Source organism: Oncorhynchus gorbuscha, linkage group LG02 (genome assembly GCF_021184085.1).
Source record: "Oncorhynchus gorbuscha isolate QuinsamMale2020 ecotype Even-year linkage group LG02, OgorEven_v1.0, whole genome shotgun sequence".
NCBI classification, from domain to species: Eukaryota; Metazoa; Chordata; class Actinopteri; order Salmoniformes; family Salmonidae; genus Oncorhynchus; species Oncorhynchus gorbuscha.
The window spans coordinates 101,256,361-101,274,892 of record NC_060174.1 but is presented as its reverse complement, the minus strand read 5'-3'; the positions used below and the strand labels follow the sequence as shown (position 1 = coordinate 101,274,892).

The following is an 18,532-nucleotide window of genomic DNA, read 5'->3' as shown; positions in this document are numbered from 1 at the left end:
GAGCCAAAACGAAGTGAAAGAAGTTGGATTTCCGAAGATTTGATGGCGGTTGCTTCTCAAAATGAGCCCGGGCCAGACCCACTCCACTGTGGATAGACATGCAAGGGGTAGTCGTTGTTAGAGCATCACCAGACTTAAACGTTTGAAATAAGTTCTTAGCCTCTTAAAGAGTCAAACTTTTGTAAGTCCTGTTCATGTTTGCGAAGCGAATCTTTTGATACTAATTTTAAACCGTGCGACAAAATAGCCTGATTTGGAAAAAAGCAATGTTTAGAAGTGGGCTCTTTTAATGATGATGTTGAGTTGATATGCCTGTCAATACTCCAGGCTCGTGGCATTGATAGGTCTACGCAAGCCTATATAAGAAACATATTTCCATGGCCAATTTAATTAACATGTTTTTATTATCATGATATTATAGTTATTATATTATAACTAGTATGACTCCTATTTTAACTGTTCTGTCTATGTCCAAATAACAGTAGAGTATAGAAGTCATCCATAAGGCTACATGCTAAACACCCACTGGTGAGGGGAGCATCATTGCCGCGGCAAAGAAAACTTAAAACAATTCTTCGAGCAAAAAGCATGTACGCTAATCTGCAAGTGTAGCGACAAAAAAATATTTGGTCCATTGAAAATATAGTTTCCCAAAACAGTGTGGACTATGGACCATCCGTGCGCTAGTGGAGCCTTCGCGCCGGGAGGAAGAGCCTGTCTCCGGCTTCTTACCTTTGAGCGGCCGTGTTCGCATCCAACACCCCGGCTCCCTGCATCCATGTCCGAACTGCGTTCATCCCAGACCCGATGGGTTCCTCTTTCAAACTACTCCCACTCCTCTGGATGCTCTCCTGAATCCCAAACATTACAAAATCGCGCTCCCTCTCTCTCTGTTTACCTAGTGTCCCAAAATCAGTTTTCTCTAATCACAGGTAAAAGGCGGGCGTGGGCGTGGGATGGTGCTGGGTCCGCGTTGATGCCAGTGACAGTGTGTCTGTCTGTTTACTTCAAACCAAGAGAAAAATACGAAAAGAGTCCAAAGACGAGGTATCGAAATTCAGGTGCCTCATAGACAGAATCACTTCAAACGGTGATCAAAAGACAAACGAGCGAAACGCAAGACGGCGCAAATGAACAAAATCTCGCTCGAGGTTTTTGACGACGTCGCTCCTGTATTGGGGATAGTTGCTCTATGAGCGAGCGCCGGTGTCAGTGGGATCAACTAGAGCTTTCAGATTGTTCTCGATCAAATGTCTTCATCCCCTGACAAGTTTTTTCTTCCTTTACTCTCTCGTTGTTTCCTTTTTTTCCAATGATCTCTGTCAAATGGAAATGAATAAGAAATCCAGAAGAGGAGGACCCTTGTGTAGGCAGATCCCGTGTTGTTCCTCTTGTTCAAATGGGAGTGATTTGTGTCCCTTCCCAAAGGAATCCTATTTGACTATCTTTGAGAACTAAACACAAGCACACTAGCCCCAGCAGAGGGAAGAGGGAGTGACTGTAAGAGGCGGGCTGCCCCCAAACAAAGACGAGCCCAGTGTCAGATACGCCCAACCACGGCTCGCCTCATTAGGCGATGTATTTAAGGCCGCCCCTTCCCTTACCTCCACCGCACAACAGTCGCACTCCCGCAGCCAAAGCCAGAGATCACTTTAAAGGAGCTTTCGGAGAATGTTGCCAAAGATAACTCCATATCGAAACATTGGTTGCACGAAGTGAAGCGTACAGAGATTAAATTCGGATTAGTTCCGATATGTCTTGAAAACGTGTCTGACTGTGTAACCCCCGGTGAGAGATGTCTGAATCAGGTTTGGATAAAGCGCTGGTCTTGATGCGTTTCTGATTATGGGGAAAATATATATTTAAAAAAAACCTTTTTCAATATATCTAGTTTTAGTCTCTCATTGTTTGGCCGCAGTGGAGAGGGGAGAAGAGACGCGTTTGAGCACACCGGAATTTCTGTCTTAAACGATTAATGTAGGTTTAGCTAGGCTAGTGAAAAGTATAAAACTATACATGTCAACCCAAGGTTCACGTATGTAAAAACATTCTAACACCACTGTAAGACTTTGCACAGATGTCCGCACTTCAGATAAGTGGAAGTTTACATCGTTTTACACACTTTAATATATCCAACTGCAATATAGGAATAGAGAACAACATTTAGCCTAACTGTGTGTTTCATTTAGAAATGATATATATCCACATGAGTAGACCTATGTGCATGCAATACATGTTTTATTTAAACAAACTGATGCTGACTGTCAGAAGAGCCCTTATCATGCAATACATGTTTTATTTAAACAAACTGATGCTGACTGTCAGAAGAGCCCTTATCATGCAATACATGTTTTATTTAAACAAACTGATGCTGACTGTCAGAAGAGCCCTTATCATGCAATACATGTTTTATTTAAACAAACTGATGCTGACTGTCAGAAGAGCCCTTATCATGCAATACATGTTTTATTTAAACAAACTGATGCTGACTGTCAGAAGAGCCCTTATCATGCAATACATGTTTTATTTAAACAAACTGATGCTGACTGTCAGAAGAGCCTTATCATGCAATACATGTTTTATTTAAACAAACTGATGCTGACTGTCAGAAGAGCCCTTATCATGCAATACATGTTTTATTTAAACAAACTGATGCTGACTGTCAGAAGAGCCCTTATCATGCAATACATGTTTTATTTAAACAAACTGATGCTGACTGTCAGAAGAGCCCTTATCATGCAATACATGTTTTATTTAAACAAACTGATGCTGACTGTCAGAAGAGCCCTTATCATGCAATACATGTTTTATTTAAACAAACTGATGCTGACTGTCAGAAGAGCCCTTATCATGCAATACATGTTTTATTTAAACAAACTGATGCTGACTGTCAGAAGAGCCCTTATCATGCAATACATGTTTTATTTAAACAAACTGATGCTGACTGTCAGAAGAGCCCTTATCATGCAAGGGAAAGCTCGTGCCTTTCAAATGTGTTACTGAATTTCAGGCTGTATCAATGCAAGGCTGTGTGATGGGCCCATATATCAAGGTTACAGTCGTGAGATGAGTTCAGAAAATGTGATAAGCAGGGCTAATATCAAGACATGGTGTTGAAGATACTGTATTATTTTTTTGTTGGTGAGAAAATTGGATTGCAGTTTTGGTCTCAGGACCAAACTCTGCTTTCATGTGGTGGAGAAATGCGGCAGACATACGGAGTTGTTTCACAAAGCAGAGACTATCCTGCCTCTTCCCACTTAGTTTGTATTCAATTGTTTCACCTCATTTATGAAACCCATATGGTACGAAACAAAACACATTCACGGTTCCAATTGAAATGTAACTGTTTATGCTAACGCCACAAGAAGCGCCGAGATAAACAGTGACAGCAATAATTAGCTCGAAATAACAATGTGGCATAATTGTTACCAGATTCCTCGCCTTTTGCCTTTCTCTCTGAGTCTGCTTTTTATCGGCGATAAATAAATAGTCTGAAATAGGCTATGACTATTTTGCAGAGCGAGAGAGAAAAACTCTGATCAGTAATTCATGAATCATGGTTTAGGCAAATAATACACATTTAAAAAACGAAGAACCTGGACGATTAAAAGAGGCCAACATTTTCCCGGTTAAATTTAGCACATTTTGCCTGTCACTATACATGACACTTTTTGACCTTATTGGGCTGAGTTATTTTATAGCCTATATACAGACAACAAGGAAAAAATGTAAAGCCGTTTGTTTTCCTCTTCTCTGTGACTGACTGACACACATGAGACATGGATATTGTTTATCCCCCACTATCCCTCAAAGTTTTCACATCAGAGATGGATGTATATGTTTAAATAGGTTTAATCTAATTCCTTCACCGACTTCCAAACCACAAATCTAAAGGGCCCAGTGCACAAGACCGATAAAAATAAGCATATATTTATTAGCCTAACAGTATCATAACATATTAGGTATATTAGTAAGATGAATTACATATGATTTGAGTCGCTCGTTTGAGTAAAGGCTTAAACCATTGAACAAAAAATTGCATCAAATTAATCAGAATGCATTGTCAACTCAATGTTCACCAATATTTCAATATATATATATATATTTTTTTAAATCAGATACATTTCACAATAAACTAGCCACCAAAACACTTCACTCTAGGCAACTAGAATGGAGAAAAGTCAAATTCAATTAAGCGACATTTGCATTTCAGTCATTTTGCAGACGCTCTTAACCAGAGTGATTGGGGTTAAGTGCCAACATTTTTTTTCAAATAGTAGGCTTGGGGATTCGAACAAGCTACCTTTCACGCTCTGAACCATTAGGCTGCCTGCTGCCGTTTAATACACGTTGGTTTTGTTGGTGCTGATGATAGGCTACACGGGTTGATAACGCTTGTGCGGAGGTAGGCTATACTCTACTCATCCACCACGGTCTTTCCTCTGTAAATTGTTGATTCAATCATCTAAGGTTGCTGACGGAGTAAGTTGAAATGCAACTGCGGCTCCCTCCGGTGGTCAATAGGCATCATGTCTCGGATGGATTATTGGCAACGAAGGAAAATAAGGCTGCGTTTACACAGGCAGCCCAATTCTGATATATTTTCCCACTAATTGGTCTTTTGACCGATCACATCAGATCTTAACACATCAGATATTTGTCAGAGCTGATCTGATTGGTCAGAATACCAATTAGTGGGATTTTTAAAAATCAGAATTGTTCTGTCTGTGTAAACGCAACTGAGGCACGTTTGAGGTACCTGGTACACTGTCCTGCTGCTAATAGTTTCTAGATCCACTCTTTCGTGCTACTCCTAACCAACTGCCACTTATCAATTGCCATTCTCTTGTATAGTCCTACTTCGTAGTAGGCTGCATTGAATTGTTGTGTTTCATTGTAACATTCCGGCTGAACCTGTGTAGTTGGCATAGGACACCGGCTAAACATTAAAACAGGATAATATACTGAATTTAGACGAATACTTAAAGGTTTAACCACAGTCCGGTTTACTATTTTACCGTCTGCAGATGGTCGTGAAGTGCGAGGATTTTACACCTTCAAAAGTGATGAAACGTCGCCACCGTGTGTCCTAGATGTCTCCACGGGAGGCACAATCAATGCATCAATAGTCGATGTGTGTTCTAGATACAAGTTTAACTGGAACTCAAGATGCAAACTAAGCGTATAGAGGTCATGCATTTAACACAATATGCCAGGTAGCATTAGTATTATATTTGGGGGGTCATGTATGTATTTATTTATTTTGGGGGGAGAGCACACCCCCTATCTTTGCCATTGACCGCTTCTGTTTGGGCAGTGCCTTTTAGCGCCATCTCCATTTCAAAGTAGTAGACTGACATTTCTTCCGAGTTTATTGGCAGCAACAAACTGAAAAGGTGCACACTGGAGTGAACTGTCTACTACAGGCACAAAGCCAAAGTTGGTGATTTAGGCCGACTTTCACCTGCAGTGCTGGAGTATAATTGGCTGATCACTCCTGCTGAGCTGTGAACCCATAAGGAGTCCATCTGTTGACAACTTTAAAATGGAGAAAGCCCTTTATGCTGCTACCCATCCCTTTATGCTGCTACCCATCCCTTTATGCTGCTACCCAGCCCTTTATGCTGCTACCCATCCCTTTATGCTGCTACCCATCCCTTTATGCTGCTACCCATCCCTTTATGCTGCTACCCATCCCTTTATGCTGCTACCCATCCCTTTATGCTGCTACCCATCCCTTTATGCTGCTACCCATCCCTTTATGCTGCTACCCATCCCTTTATGCTGCTACCCATCCCTTTATGCTGCTACCCATCCCTTTATGCTGCTACCCATCCCTTTATGCTGCTACCCATCCCTTTATGCTGCTACCTATGCCATAACAGTTTTTTTGTGGCCAAGTGCACCTCAAATCAAATTGAATTTGTCACATGCTATGTAAACAACAGTGAAGTGCTTACATATGGTGCCTGCCCAACAATGTAGAGTTTCAAAACCAAATAGAACGAATAGAAAAATGATAACAAATGTAACTTGGTTATATCCACTTATCTATTCTATGGGCTTGTCATCACATCTCAACAGGCCGTGGGTGTCCATGCATGTAGACTAGCCAAAGGTTTATTGTCAATCAAAATGAAAAAGGAAGACCAAAGATAATTCATGTTTTCAGCATTTTGTTTATTAGTTTAAAAAAACAGTTTAATATCTCTACAAGGGTAATAGATCTCTACAAGGGTAATAGATCTCTACAGAGTAATAGATCTCTACAGAGTAATACATCTCTACAGAGTAATAGATCTCTACAGAGTAATAGATCTCTACAGAGTAATAGATCTCTACGGAGTAATACATCTCTACAGAGTAATAGATCTCTACAGAGAAATAGATCTCTACAGAGAAATAGATCTCTACAGAGTAATAGATCTCTACAAGGGTAATAGATCTCTACAGAGTAATAGATCTCTACAAGGGTAATAGATCTCTACAGAGTAATAGATCTCTACAGAGTAATAGATCTCTACAGAGTAATAGATCTCTACAGAGAAATAGATCTCTACAGAGTAATAGATCTCTACAAGGGTAATAGATATCTACAGAGTAATAGATCTCTACAGAGAAATAGATCTCTACAGAGTAATAGATCTCTACAAGGGTAATAGATCTCTACAGAGTAATATATCTCTACAGAGTAATATATCTCTACAGAGTAATAGATCTCTACAGAGTAATAGATCTCTACAGAGTAATAGATCTCTACAGAGAAATAGATCTCTACGGAGTAATAGATCTCTACGGAGTAATAGATCTCTACAGAGAAATAGATCTCTACAGAGTAATAGATCTCTACAGAGTAATAGATCTCTACAGAGTAATAGATCTCTACAGAGTGATATATCTCTACAGAGTAATATATCTCTACAGAGTAATAGATCTCTACGGAGTAATAGATCTCTAGAGAAATAGATCTCTACAGAGTAATAGATCTCTACAGAGAAATAGATCTCTACAGAGTAATAGATCTCTACAGAGTAATAGATCTCTACAGAGTAATATATCTCTACAGAGTAATAGATCTCTACAGAGTAATAGATCTCTACAGAGAAATAGATCTCTACAGAGAAATAGATCTCTACAGAGTAATAGATCTCTACAGAGTAATAGATCTCTAGAGAGTACTAGATCTCTACAGAGAAATAGATCTCTACAGAGTAATAGATCTCTACAAGGGTAATAGATCTCTACAGAGTAATAGATCTCTACAAGGGTAATAGATCTCTACAGAGTAATAGATCTCTACAGAGTAATAGATCTCTACAGAGTAATAGATCTCTACAGAGTAATAGATCTCTACAGAGAAATAGATCTCTACAGAGTAATAGATCTCTACAAGGGTAATAGATATCTACAGAGTAATAGATCTCTACAGAGAAATAGATCTCTACAGAGTAATAGATCTCTACAAGGGTAATAGATCTCTACAGAGTAATATATCTCTACAGAGTAATATATCTCTACAGAGTAATAGATCTCTACAGAGTAATAGATCTCTACAGAGTAATATATCTCAACAGAGTAATAGATCTCTACAGAGAAATAGATCTCTACGGAGTAATAGATCTCTACGGAGTAATAGATCTCTACAGAGAAATAGATCTCTACAGAGTAATAGATCTCTACAGAGTAATAGATCTCTACAGAGTAATAGATCTCTACAGAGTGATATATCTCTACAGAGTAATATATCTCTACAGAGTAATAGATCTCTACGGAGTAATAGATCTCTAGAGAAATAGATCTCTACAGAGTAATAGATCTCTACAGAGAAATAGATCTCTACAGAGTAATAGATCTCTACAGAGTAATAGATCTCTACAGAGTAATATATCTCTACAGAGTAATAGATCTCTACAGAGTAATAGATCTCTACAGAGAAATAGATCTCTACAGAGAAATAGATCTCTACAGAGTAATAGATCTCTACAGAGTAATAGATCTCTAGAGAGTACTAGATCTCTACAGAGTAATAGATCTCTACAGAGTAATAGATCTCTAGAGAGTACTAGATCTCTACAGAGTAATAGATCTCTACAGAGTAATAGATCTCTAGAGAGTACTAGATCTCTACAGAGTAATAGATCTCTACAGAGTAATAGATCTCTAGAGAGTACTAGATCTCTACAGAGTAATAGATCTCTACAGAGTAATAGATCTCTAGAGAGTAATAGAGAATAACAACATATCCTCCTTATGGGTGCTTGGACTTCTACTCCAAATCACACAGTTTAGCAATGGTTTCATCCTAAAACCCAAGGCCAGGATAAAGAGGCTCATTGAATGTGGTCTGGACTCAGTGGAGGATGGTCATTGTGTCAGAGACGCTGTAAGGACAGAATTCCTGCCTTGTAGTCCAGGTACACCCCAACTCTGGAGGACTGAGGGCCTAAGTCTTTACATTATTGTGCTATTAACCCTGAGTAGCGGTAATCTAAACCCCACGATTGATCATTGACTACAAACCCAGAGTCTGCACTTGATCTGCTTATGTCTTTATACGAAACTGACGAAAGGACACCCTCCCAACAACAACATCCAGACAGAGCCTCTCTACACAGTACCTGCCCGCTATAATTCCATCTCTCTAGATGCTCAAGATATGGCTGCTTTTCTGATGTAGCCGTAGCCTTTCTGCCATCCTCAGACAGAGAGAGATTTATTTTACCTTTATTTAACTAGGCAAGTCAGTTAAGAACACGTTCTTATTTTCAATGACAGCCTAGGAACAGTGGGTCAACTGCCTGTTCACCATTTATAGCTGTAATGACAGGCTACATTTGCGCAGCGATTGTGTTCGAGTGTGTTCGCGTGTGCGGGGGTTTGCAAGCCTTGAACCACTATGTTTGGGGGTCGCGGGTCAAAAAGTTTGAGAACCACTTATCTAGCGAAAAGATTGTTGATTTGCTGTACAGTTTTAGGATGGGTGCAGCGCAAACATCAAATTGTAGAGAGAGAGGATTACCATAAATAAATATGCATCTCCAAAATAATATTAACGGTTTACTTTGCAAGCTCACCAGCAATGGGGCATCAACCAACAATTACCAGCATATGCTTACTGGTCTTTTGTTATGTACAGATTTATTGAAATTGATCATTTAGTCTTGAAGCTTGTATTTTCGAATTTGTTGTTCAAATTAATTAATGTATAATCATAATGTGATGTAGACAAAATAATGAAAAGTCTGGTAGCCTCAATAATGTCTGGTAGCCTCAATAATGTCTGGTAGCCTCAATAATGTCTGGTAGCCTCAATAATGTCTGGTAGCCTCAATAAAGTCTGGTAGCCTCAAAGTCTGGTAGCCTCATTAATGTCTGGTAGCCTCAATAATGTCTGGTAGCCTCAATAATGTCTGGTAGCCTCAATAATGTCTGGTAGTCTCAATAAAGTCTGGTAGCCTCAATAAAGTCTGGTAGCCTCAATAATGTCTGGTAGCCTCAATAATGTCTGGTAGCCTCAATAATGTCTGGTAGCCTCAATAATGTCTGGTAGCCTCAATAATGTCTGGTAGCCTCAATAAAGTCTGGTAGCCTCAATAAAGTCTGGTAGTCTCAATAAAGTCTGGTAGCCTCAATAATGTCTGGTAGCCTCAATAAAGTCTGGTAGCCTCAATAAAGTCTGGTAGCCTCAATAAAGTCTGGTAGCCTCAATAATGTCTGGTAGCCTCAATAATGTCTGGTAGCCTCAATAAAGTCTGGTAGCCTCAATAAAGTCTGGTAGCCTCAATAAAAGCCTCTAAAGTCTGGTAGCCTCAATAATGTCTGGTAGCCTCAATAAAGTCTGGTAGCCTCAATAAAGTCTGGTAGCCTCAATAAAGTCTGGTAGCCTCAAAAATGTCTGGTAGCCTCAATAATGTCTGGTAGCCTCAATAAAGTCTGGTAGCCTCAATAAAGTCTGGTAGCCTCAATAAAGTCTGGTAGCCTCAATAAAGTCTGGTAGCCTCAATAATGTCTGGTAGCCTCAATAAAGTCTGGTAGCCTCAATAAAGTCTGGTAGCCTCAATAAAGTCTGGTAGCCTCAATAAAGTCTGGTAGCCTCAATAAATAGACAAAGAACAAGTCATTGCATGTATAGACACTTCACAAAACCTGTGACTCTACTCAACTTGCTCTTATGCATGACTTGAACTTGACTCAACCCGTTCTACTTGGGACTTGATTTGACACTCGAACCTTGTGACTGAATAATAATGACTTGGTCCCACCTCTGCTGATGCATTTCGACATCAAATCGGTCTTTGTCAAAGCAATATATTTTTAATCAGTCTAAAGTTAGAGAGACCACTACTGGAAAAGTATTTTACTGACCAGTTGTGTAGACCTTAGACTATTCCCCCTCAATAATGTCCTACAGTGCATCTGTCAACTCAGACATAGCCTTACAAGGATATACAGTGAGGCAAAAAGTATTTAGTCAGCCACCAATTGTGCAAGTTCTCCCACTTAAAAAGATGAGAGGCCTGTAATTTTCATCATAGGTACACTTCAACTATGACAGACAAAATGAGGAGAAAAAAATCCAGTGGGCATCTACTGAGGGAGCTAAGAGCTGTGTTGTCAGTCATATATATATGTATGTTCTCCAGTAGGCATCTACTGAGGGAGTTAAGAGCTGTGTTGTCAGTCATATATATATATGTATGTTCTCCAGTAGGCATCTACTGAGGGAGCTAAGAGCTGTGTTGTCAGTCATATATATATGCATGTTCTCCAGTAGGCATCTACTGAGGGAGTTAAGAGCTGTGTTGTCAGTCATATATATATATGTATGTTCTCCAGTAGGCATCTACTGAGGGAGTTAAGAGCTGTGTTGTCAGAGGGAGTTAAGAGCTGTTGTCAGTCATATATATATATGTATGTTCTCCAGTAGGCATCTACTGTTGGAGCTAAGAGCTGTGTTGTCATATATATATATGTATGTTCTCCAGTAGGCATCTACTGAGGGAGCTAAGAGCTGTGTTGTCAGTCATATATATATGCATGTTATCCAGTAGGCATCTACTGAGGGAGCTAAGAGCTGTGTTGTCAGTCATATATATATGTATGTTCTCCAGTAGGCATCTACTGAGGGAGCTAAGAGCTGTGTTGTCAGATTAGCCTCCATCTCCATGATTCCCCGAAAGAAATGTCCTCATGTACGTACTATAACTCATGTTTACATGTAGAGTAGCATAGTGTAAAACTCACTATAGAACAAGACATACTGGATAGATCATACCTGGACATATTCAGGTATGCAGCAGATCCACAAGGTCTGCCATGAGAGGTGACTGTATAGTTCCCCTAAGGAAAAGCACCTTTAGTAAATCTGCATTCTCTGCGAGAGCTTCCCATGTCTGTAATACACTGCCATCAGACACACATAACTGCACCACATATCACACTTTCACAAAATGCTTGAAGACCTGGCTAAAGGTCAATCAGATTTGTGAACATGGTCTCTAGCTGTGTGTTGCCGCTTTCCATGTCTGTAACTTGTGAGGTGTGGAAACACTTTGTTGCTTTTATGAATTTTGTCTTGCTGCTTTTTGTTATATGTTGCTCTGTCTGTATGCTACGTCTTGCTTGTCCTATGTTGCTCTGTCTGTATGCTACGTCTTGCTTGTCCTATGTTGCTCTGTCTGTATGCTACGTCTTGCTTGTCCTATGTTGCTCTGTCTGTATGCTACGTCTTGCTTGTCCTATGTTGCTCTGTCTGTATGCTACGTCTTGCTTGTCCTATGTTGCTCTGTCTGTATGCTACGTCTTGCTTGTCCTATGTTGCTCTGTCTGTATGCTATGTCTTGCTTGTCCTATGTTGCTCTGTCTGTATGCTATGTCTTGCTTGTCCTATGTTGCTCTGTCTGTATGCTACGTCTTGCTTGTCCTATGTTGCTCTGTCTGTATGCTATGTCTTGCTTGTCCTATGTTGCTATGTCTGTATGCTACGTCTTGCTTGTCCTATGTTGCTCTGTCTGTATGCTACGTCTTGCTTGTCCTATGTTGCTATGGCTTGCTTGTTCTATGGTGCTATTGTCTATATTGTAATTGTTTTTAATAACCTGCCCAGGGACTGCGGTTGAAAATTAGCCGGCTGGCTAAAACCGGCACTTTTACTGAAACGTTGATTAATGTGCACTGTCCCTGTAACAATAAAATAAAATAAACAAATAAACTAAACAAATTAGTGCCGGAGATCCTTGATCCGCTCACTGCTCCTTTCAAAAGGAACTGTGTACAACTGTTTCATTCCAACTCTTGTGTTCAGAGTCTGAACCAATGGTCGTCAGGCTGATGCTTTCCACATTGTGAAATTCCAGGTTGTCCTCTACAATTCTGGTCTGAATTTCTCTCAGTTTTATTGCATTGTCAGCAAAGACCAATCCTACAATGGCTCTTGGTCTTCACTGAAGAGCTTTCCTCCTCCCCCAGAGGGAGGAAGATGTTGCGTCCTTTAGAGGAACAAAAATACAACACATGTATTTGCATTGGGACTGGTGGCCTACCATTACAGTGGGACATATCAACAGTGATGATAGAAGAAGCCCTTGTGAAATGCATTACTTACCTGTTGGTTTGTTGAAAAGTCCGGATAATGGAAGCCACGGTTGACCATCTGAGATTAGATTGGACTCTTTCACCAGTCTCTCTCAGTGATAGACCATGGTATTAGACTGGACTCTTTCACCAGTCTCTCTCAGTGATAGACCATGGTATTAGACTGGACTCTCACCAGTCTCTCTCAGTGATAGACCATGGTATTAGACTGGACTCTCACCAGTCTCTCTCAGTGATAGACCATGGTATTAGATTGGACTCTCACCAGTCTCTCTCAGTGATAGACCATGGTATTAGACTGGACTCTCACCAGTCTCTCTCAGTGATAGACCATGGTATTAGACTGGACTCTCACCAGTCTCTCTCAGTGATAGACCATGGTATTAGACTGGACTCTCACCAGTCTCTCTCAGTGATAGACCATGGTATTAGACTGGACTCTTTCACCAGTCTCTCTCAGTGATAGACCATGGTATTAGACTGGACTCTCACCAGTCTCTCTCAGTGATAGACCATGGTATTAGATTGGACTCTTTCACCAGTCTCTCTCAGTGATAGACCATGGTATTAGACTGGACTCTTTCACCAGTCTCTCTCAGTGATAGACCATGGTATTAGACTGGACTCTCACCAGTCTCTCTCAGTGATATACCATGGTATTAGACTGGACTCTTTCACCAGTCTCTCTCAGTGATAATCCATTGTATTAGACTGGACTCTTTCACCAGTCTCTCTCAGTGATAGACCATGGTATTAGACTGGACTCTCACCAGTCTCTCTCAGTGATAGACCATGGTATTAGACTGGACTCTCACCAGTCTCTCTCAGTGATAGACTATGGTTTATCACATGGTCTATGTTGGTGTCTCTTATGTCATCAGTGACAACAGCTCTTACTCTCCTTTGAATATCACCATGCGTCCAGCTACGCATCTGCCTGGTCCAGCTACGCATCTGCCTGGTCCAGCTACGCCTCTGCCTGGTCCAGCTACGCCTCTCCCTGGTCCAGCTACGCCTCTGCCTGGTCCAGCTACGCCTCTGCCTGGTCCAGCTACGCCTCTGCCTGGTCCAGCTACGCCTCTGCCTGGTCCAGCTACGCCTCTGCCTGGTCCAGCTACGCCTCTGCCTGGTCCAGCTACGCATCTGCCTGGTCCAGCTACGCCTCTGCCTGGTCCAGCTACGCCTCTCCCTGGTCCAGCTACGCCTCTGCCTGGTCCAGCTACGCCTCCCTGGTCCAGCTACGCCTCTCCCTGGTCCAGCTACGCCTCTCCCTGGTCCAGCTACGCCTCTCCGTGGTCCAGCTACGCCTCTGCCTGGTCCAGCTACGCCTCTGCCTGGTCCAGCTACGCCTGTGCCTGGTCCAGCTACGCATATGCACGAGCAGAACAGTCTAAGATACTGTTTTTCTATACATACATATGAGATGAGTAATGATAGATATGTAAGCATTATTAAGTAAATGAGATACCGTAGAATAGTATAGAATATAGTATAAACACATGAGATGAGTAATGATAGATATGTAAGCATTATTAAGTGAATTAGATACAGTAGAATAGTATAGAATACAGTATATACATATGAGATGAGTAATGATAGATATGTAGACATTAAAGTGACTAGTGTTCCATTCCTTAAAGTGGCCAGTGATTTCTAGTCTATGCCTATAGACAGCAGCCTCTCTGTGCTAGTGATGGCTGTTTAACAGTCTAATGGCCTTGAGATAGAAGCTGTTTTTCAGTCTCTCGGTCCCAGCTTTGAGGGACCTGTTCTGACCTCGCCTGGATGATAGTGGGGTGAACAGGCAGTGGAACGCGAAGCGAGGCGGCCATCTCTGTTGGCACCGGGAGTTGATCCTAGATATGTCTCGCTGGTGAGTTTACAGACATATCCAATCTCTCCTTATCCCAGTCTGTTGATCCCACATCCTTCAAGAGGGCCACCATTGTTCCTGTTCCCAAGAAAGCTAAGGTAACTGAGCTAAACGACTACCGCCCCGTAGCACTCACTTCCGTCAAGTGCTTTGAGAGACTAGTCAAGGACCATATCACCTCCACCCTACCTGACACCCTAGACCCACTCCAATTTGCTTACCACCACAATAGGTCCACAGATGCAATCGCAACCACACTGCCCTAACCCAGATGGACAAGAGGAATACCTATGTAAGAATGCTGTTCATCGACTACAGCTCAGCATTTAACACCATAGTACCCTCCAAACTCATCATCAAGCTCTGGGTCTTGACCTCGCCCTGTGCAACTGGGTACTGGACTTCCTGACGGTCCGCCCCCCGGGTGGTGAGAGTAGCTAACAACATCTCCTCACTGGGGCCAAACACGGGTGCGTTCTGAGCCCTCTCATGTGTTCCCTGTTCATCCACGACTGCGTGACCATGCACGCCTACAACTCAATCATCAAGTTTGCAGACGACACAACAGTGGTAGGCTTGATTACCAACAACGACGAGATGGCCTACAAGGAGGAGGTGAGGGTCCTTGGAGTGTGGTGTCAGGAAAATGACCTCACACTCAACGTCAACAAAACAAAGGAGATGATCGTGGACTTCAGGAAACAGCAGAGGGAGCACCCCCCTATCCACATCGACGGGACAGTAGTGGAGAGGGTAGTAAGTTTTAAGTTCCTCGGCGTACACATCACGGTCAAACTGAATTGGTCCACCCACACAGACAGCATCGTGAAGAAGGCGCAGCAGCGCCTCTTCCACCTCAGGAGGCTGAAGAAATTCGGCTTGTCACCAAAAGCACTCACAAACTTTTACAGATGCACAATCGAGAGCATCCTGTCGGGCTGTATCACCGCCTGGTATGGCAGCTGCTCCGCCCATAACCGGAAGGCTCTCCAGAGGGTAGTGAGGTCTGCACAGCGCATCACCGGGGGCAAACTACCTGCCCTCCAGGACACCTACACCACCCGATGTCACAGGAAGGCCAAAAAGATAATCAAGGACAACAACCACCCGAGCCACTGCCTGTTCACCCCGCTATCATCCAGAAGGCGAGGTCGGTACAGGTGCATCATTGCAGGGACCGAGACTGAAAAACAGCTTCTATCTCAAGGCCATCAGACTGTTAAACAGCCACCACTAACATTGAGTGGCTGCTGTCAACATACCGACTCAACTCCAGCCACTTTAATAATGGAAAAATGCATCATTAGCCACTTTAAACAATGCCACTTAATATGTTTACATACCCTACATTACTCATCTCATATGTATATACTGTACTCTATACAATCTACTGCATCTTGTCTATGCCGCTCTGTACCATCACCCATTCATATATCTTTTAAATACATATTCTTCATCCCTTTACACTTGTGTGTATAAGGTAGTTGTTGTGAAATTGTTAGGTTAGATTGTTAGGTTAAATTGTTAGGTTAAATTTGTCCATTAAAACCTTGAAGTTTATATCATTTATTTGAGTGACAAAGATTTTATAAAAACTGACCACATGTTTTTATTGGAACATTTATTAACAGTAATGACGTCAAACTAAATACATTTGCTAAACTTAAAGATGCACTATGCAGAAATCACACCGCCATTTCCTGGTTGCTAAAATTCAAACAGTTCCCCCTAATTTCAGTTTGTGACAGAATCATTGTGACCAGGTTTTTCCAAAGTGGTTCATGGCAATTATGAAAAGACACATTACAGTGAAGTCCTTGTGGCTATAGTATTGTACATACAACTCAATGGTTGTTCACCAACCAAGACATTTCAGACAATACACACTCAATGTAATAACATGTGTATTACCAGTTATTTACACAAAACTCTAGGGGGTGTGGTACCAACGTAATTAGAGCAGTTCAATTAATATTTGTCATACCTATTGTATTAGGTCTGATTTACCATGGCTTTCAGCAAATCATAATTCAGGGCTCAAACCATCCAGTTTATATGGTATAAGGTCTGTGTATTGTAAAGTAGGACTGACACATATGGTATAAGGTCTGTGTATTGTAAAGTGGGACTGACACACATGGTATAAGGTCTGTGTATTGTAAAGTAGGACTGACACATATGGTATAAGGTCTGTGTATTGTAAAGTGGGACTGACACACATGGTATAAGGTCTGTGTATTGTAAAGTAGGACTGACACACATGGTATAAGGTATGTGTATTGTAAAGTGGGACTGACACACATGGTATAAGGTCTGTGTATTGTAAAGTGGGACTGACACACATGGTATAAGGTCTGTGTATTGTAAAGTAGGACTGACACACATGGTATGTCTGTGTATTGTAAAGTGGGACTGACACACATGGTATAAGGTCTGTGTATTGTAAAGTAGGACTGGCACACATGGTATAAGGTCTGTGTATTGTAAAGTGGGACTGACACATATGGTATAAGGTCTGTGTATTGTAAAGTGGGACTGACACATATGGTATAAGGTCTGTGTATTGTAAAGTAGGACTGACACATGGTATAAGGTCTGTGTATTGTAAAGTGGGACTGACACATATGGTATAAGGTCTGTGTATTGTAAAGTGGGACTGACACACATGGTATAAGGTCTGTGTATTGTAAAGTGGGACTGACACATATGGTATAAGGTCTGTGTATTGTAAAGTGGGACTGACACATGGTATAAGGTCTGTGTATTGTAAAGTAGGACTGACACACATGGTATAAGGTCTGTGTATTGTAAAGTGGGACTGACACATGGTACAAGGTCTGTGTATTGTAAAGTGGGACTGACACATGGTATAAGGTCTGTGTATTGTAAACTGGGACTGACACATGGTATAAGGTCTGTGTATTGTAAAGTAGGACTGACACATGGTATAAGGTCTGTGTATTGTAAAGTAGGACTGACACACATGGTATAAGGTCTGTGTATTGTAAAGTGGGACTGACACATGGTATAAGGTCTGTGTATTGTAAAGTGGGACTGACACATGGTATAAGGTCTGTGTATTGTAAAGTAGGACTGACACATGGTATAAGGTCTGTGTATTGTAAAGTGGGACTGACACATGGTATAAGGTCTGTGTATTGTAAAGTGGGACTGACACATGGTATAAGGTCTGTGTATTGTAAAGTGGGACTGACACATGGTATAAGGTCTGTGTATTGTAAAGTGGGACTGACACATGGTATAAGGTCTGTGTATTGTAAAGTGGGACTGACACAGACTTGACAAACTTTAATGCGGTGCCAGAACAGGCTCCAAAAACCTGGGTGGTCAGAGAAGATCCTCTCCTCCCTCAAATCTTACCTCACCTTCTTCTCAAAACCCATTGGAGGTGGTCAGAAAAGCTCCTCCCCTCACTCAAATCTTACCTCACCTTCTACCCAGATCACACTGATCTGGGTATTTTTCTCCAGCTAATTCCACCCCATGCCAGTTCTCTTGACATTTGCCTCCACCTTCCTTAATTCCACCCCATGCCAGTTCTCTTGACATCAGCCTCCACCTTCCACCCCTGTGGTCTCCACCTTCCACCCCTGTGGCCTCCACCTTCCACCCCTGTGGCCTTTTAATTCCACCCCTGTGGCCTCCACCTTCCACCCCTGTGGCCTCCACCTTCCACCCCTGTGGCCTCCACCTTCCACCCCTGTGGCCTCCACCTTCCACCCCTGTGGCCTCCACCTTCCACCCCTGTGGCCTCCACCTTCCACCCCTGTGGCCTTTGCATTTATTTGATTGAACCTTTATTTAACTAGGCAAGTCAGTTTAGAACAAGTTCTTACAATGACGACCTACACCGGCCAAACCTGGACCAATTGTGCCCCACCCTATGGGAGTCCCAATCACGGCCGGTTGTGATACAGCCCAGGATCAAACCAGGGTGTCTGTCTGTAGTGACGCCTCAAGCACTGAGCTGCAGTGCCTTAGACCACTGCTTCACTCAGGAGCCCTTGTGGGTTTTATTTATATTTAACGAGGCAAGTTAAT

General features: G+C 41.9%; 2 protein-coding genes across 2 annotated transcripts in view; both read right to left on the bottom strand.

Annotated features, from left to right (window-relative positions):
* The window catches only part of LOC124014325 (transcription factor COE1-A-like), a 332,099-nt gene extending 330,491 nt beyond the window's left edge, over positions 1–1,608 (bottom strand). Inside the window, 2 exon segments of the mRNA XM_046329183.1 lie at positions 1–86; positions 733–1,608. The exon segment at positions 1–86 is cut by the window's left edge and continues 71 nt beyond it. Coding sequence (XP_046185139.1) covers positions 1–86; positions 733–866 — 220 coding nt within the window. The 5' untranslated portion in view covers positions 867–1,608.
* Positions 1,609–16,073: 14,465 nt separating this feature from the next.
* On the bottom strand, positions 16,074–17,819 carry LOC124014318. Its single transcript, XM_046329170.1, has 2 exons — positions 17,766–17,819; positions 16,074–17,687 (listed from the first exon to the last, which is right to left on the bottom strand). The coding sequence occupies exon 2, from the start codon at positions 17,412–17,414 to the stop codon at positions 16,494–16,496; it is 921 nt and encodes a 306-aa protein (XP_046185126.1). The 5' UTR covers positions 17,415–17,687; positions 17,766–17,819; the 3' UTR covers positions 16,074–16,493.
* Between the last annotated feature and the right edge of the window lie 713 nt (positions 17,820–18,532).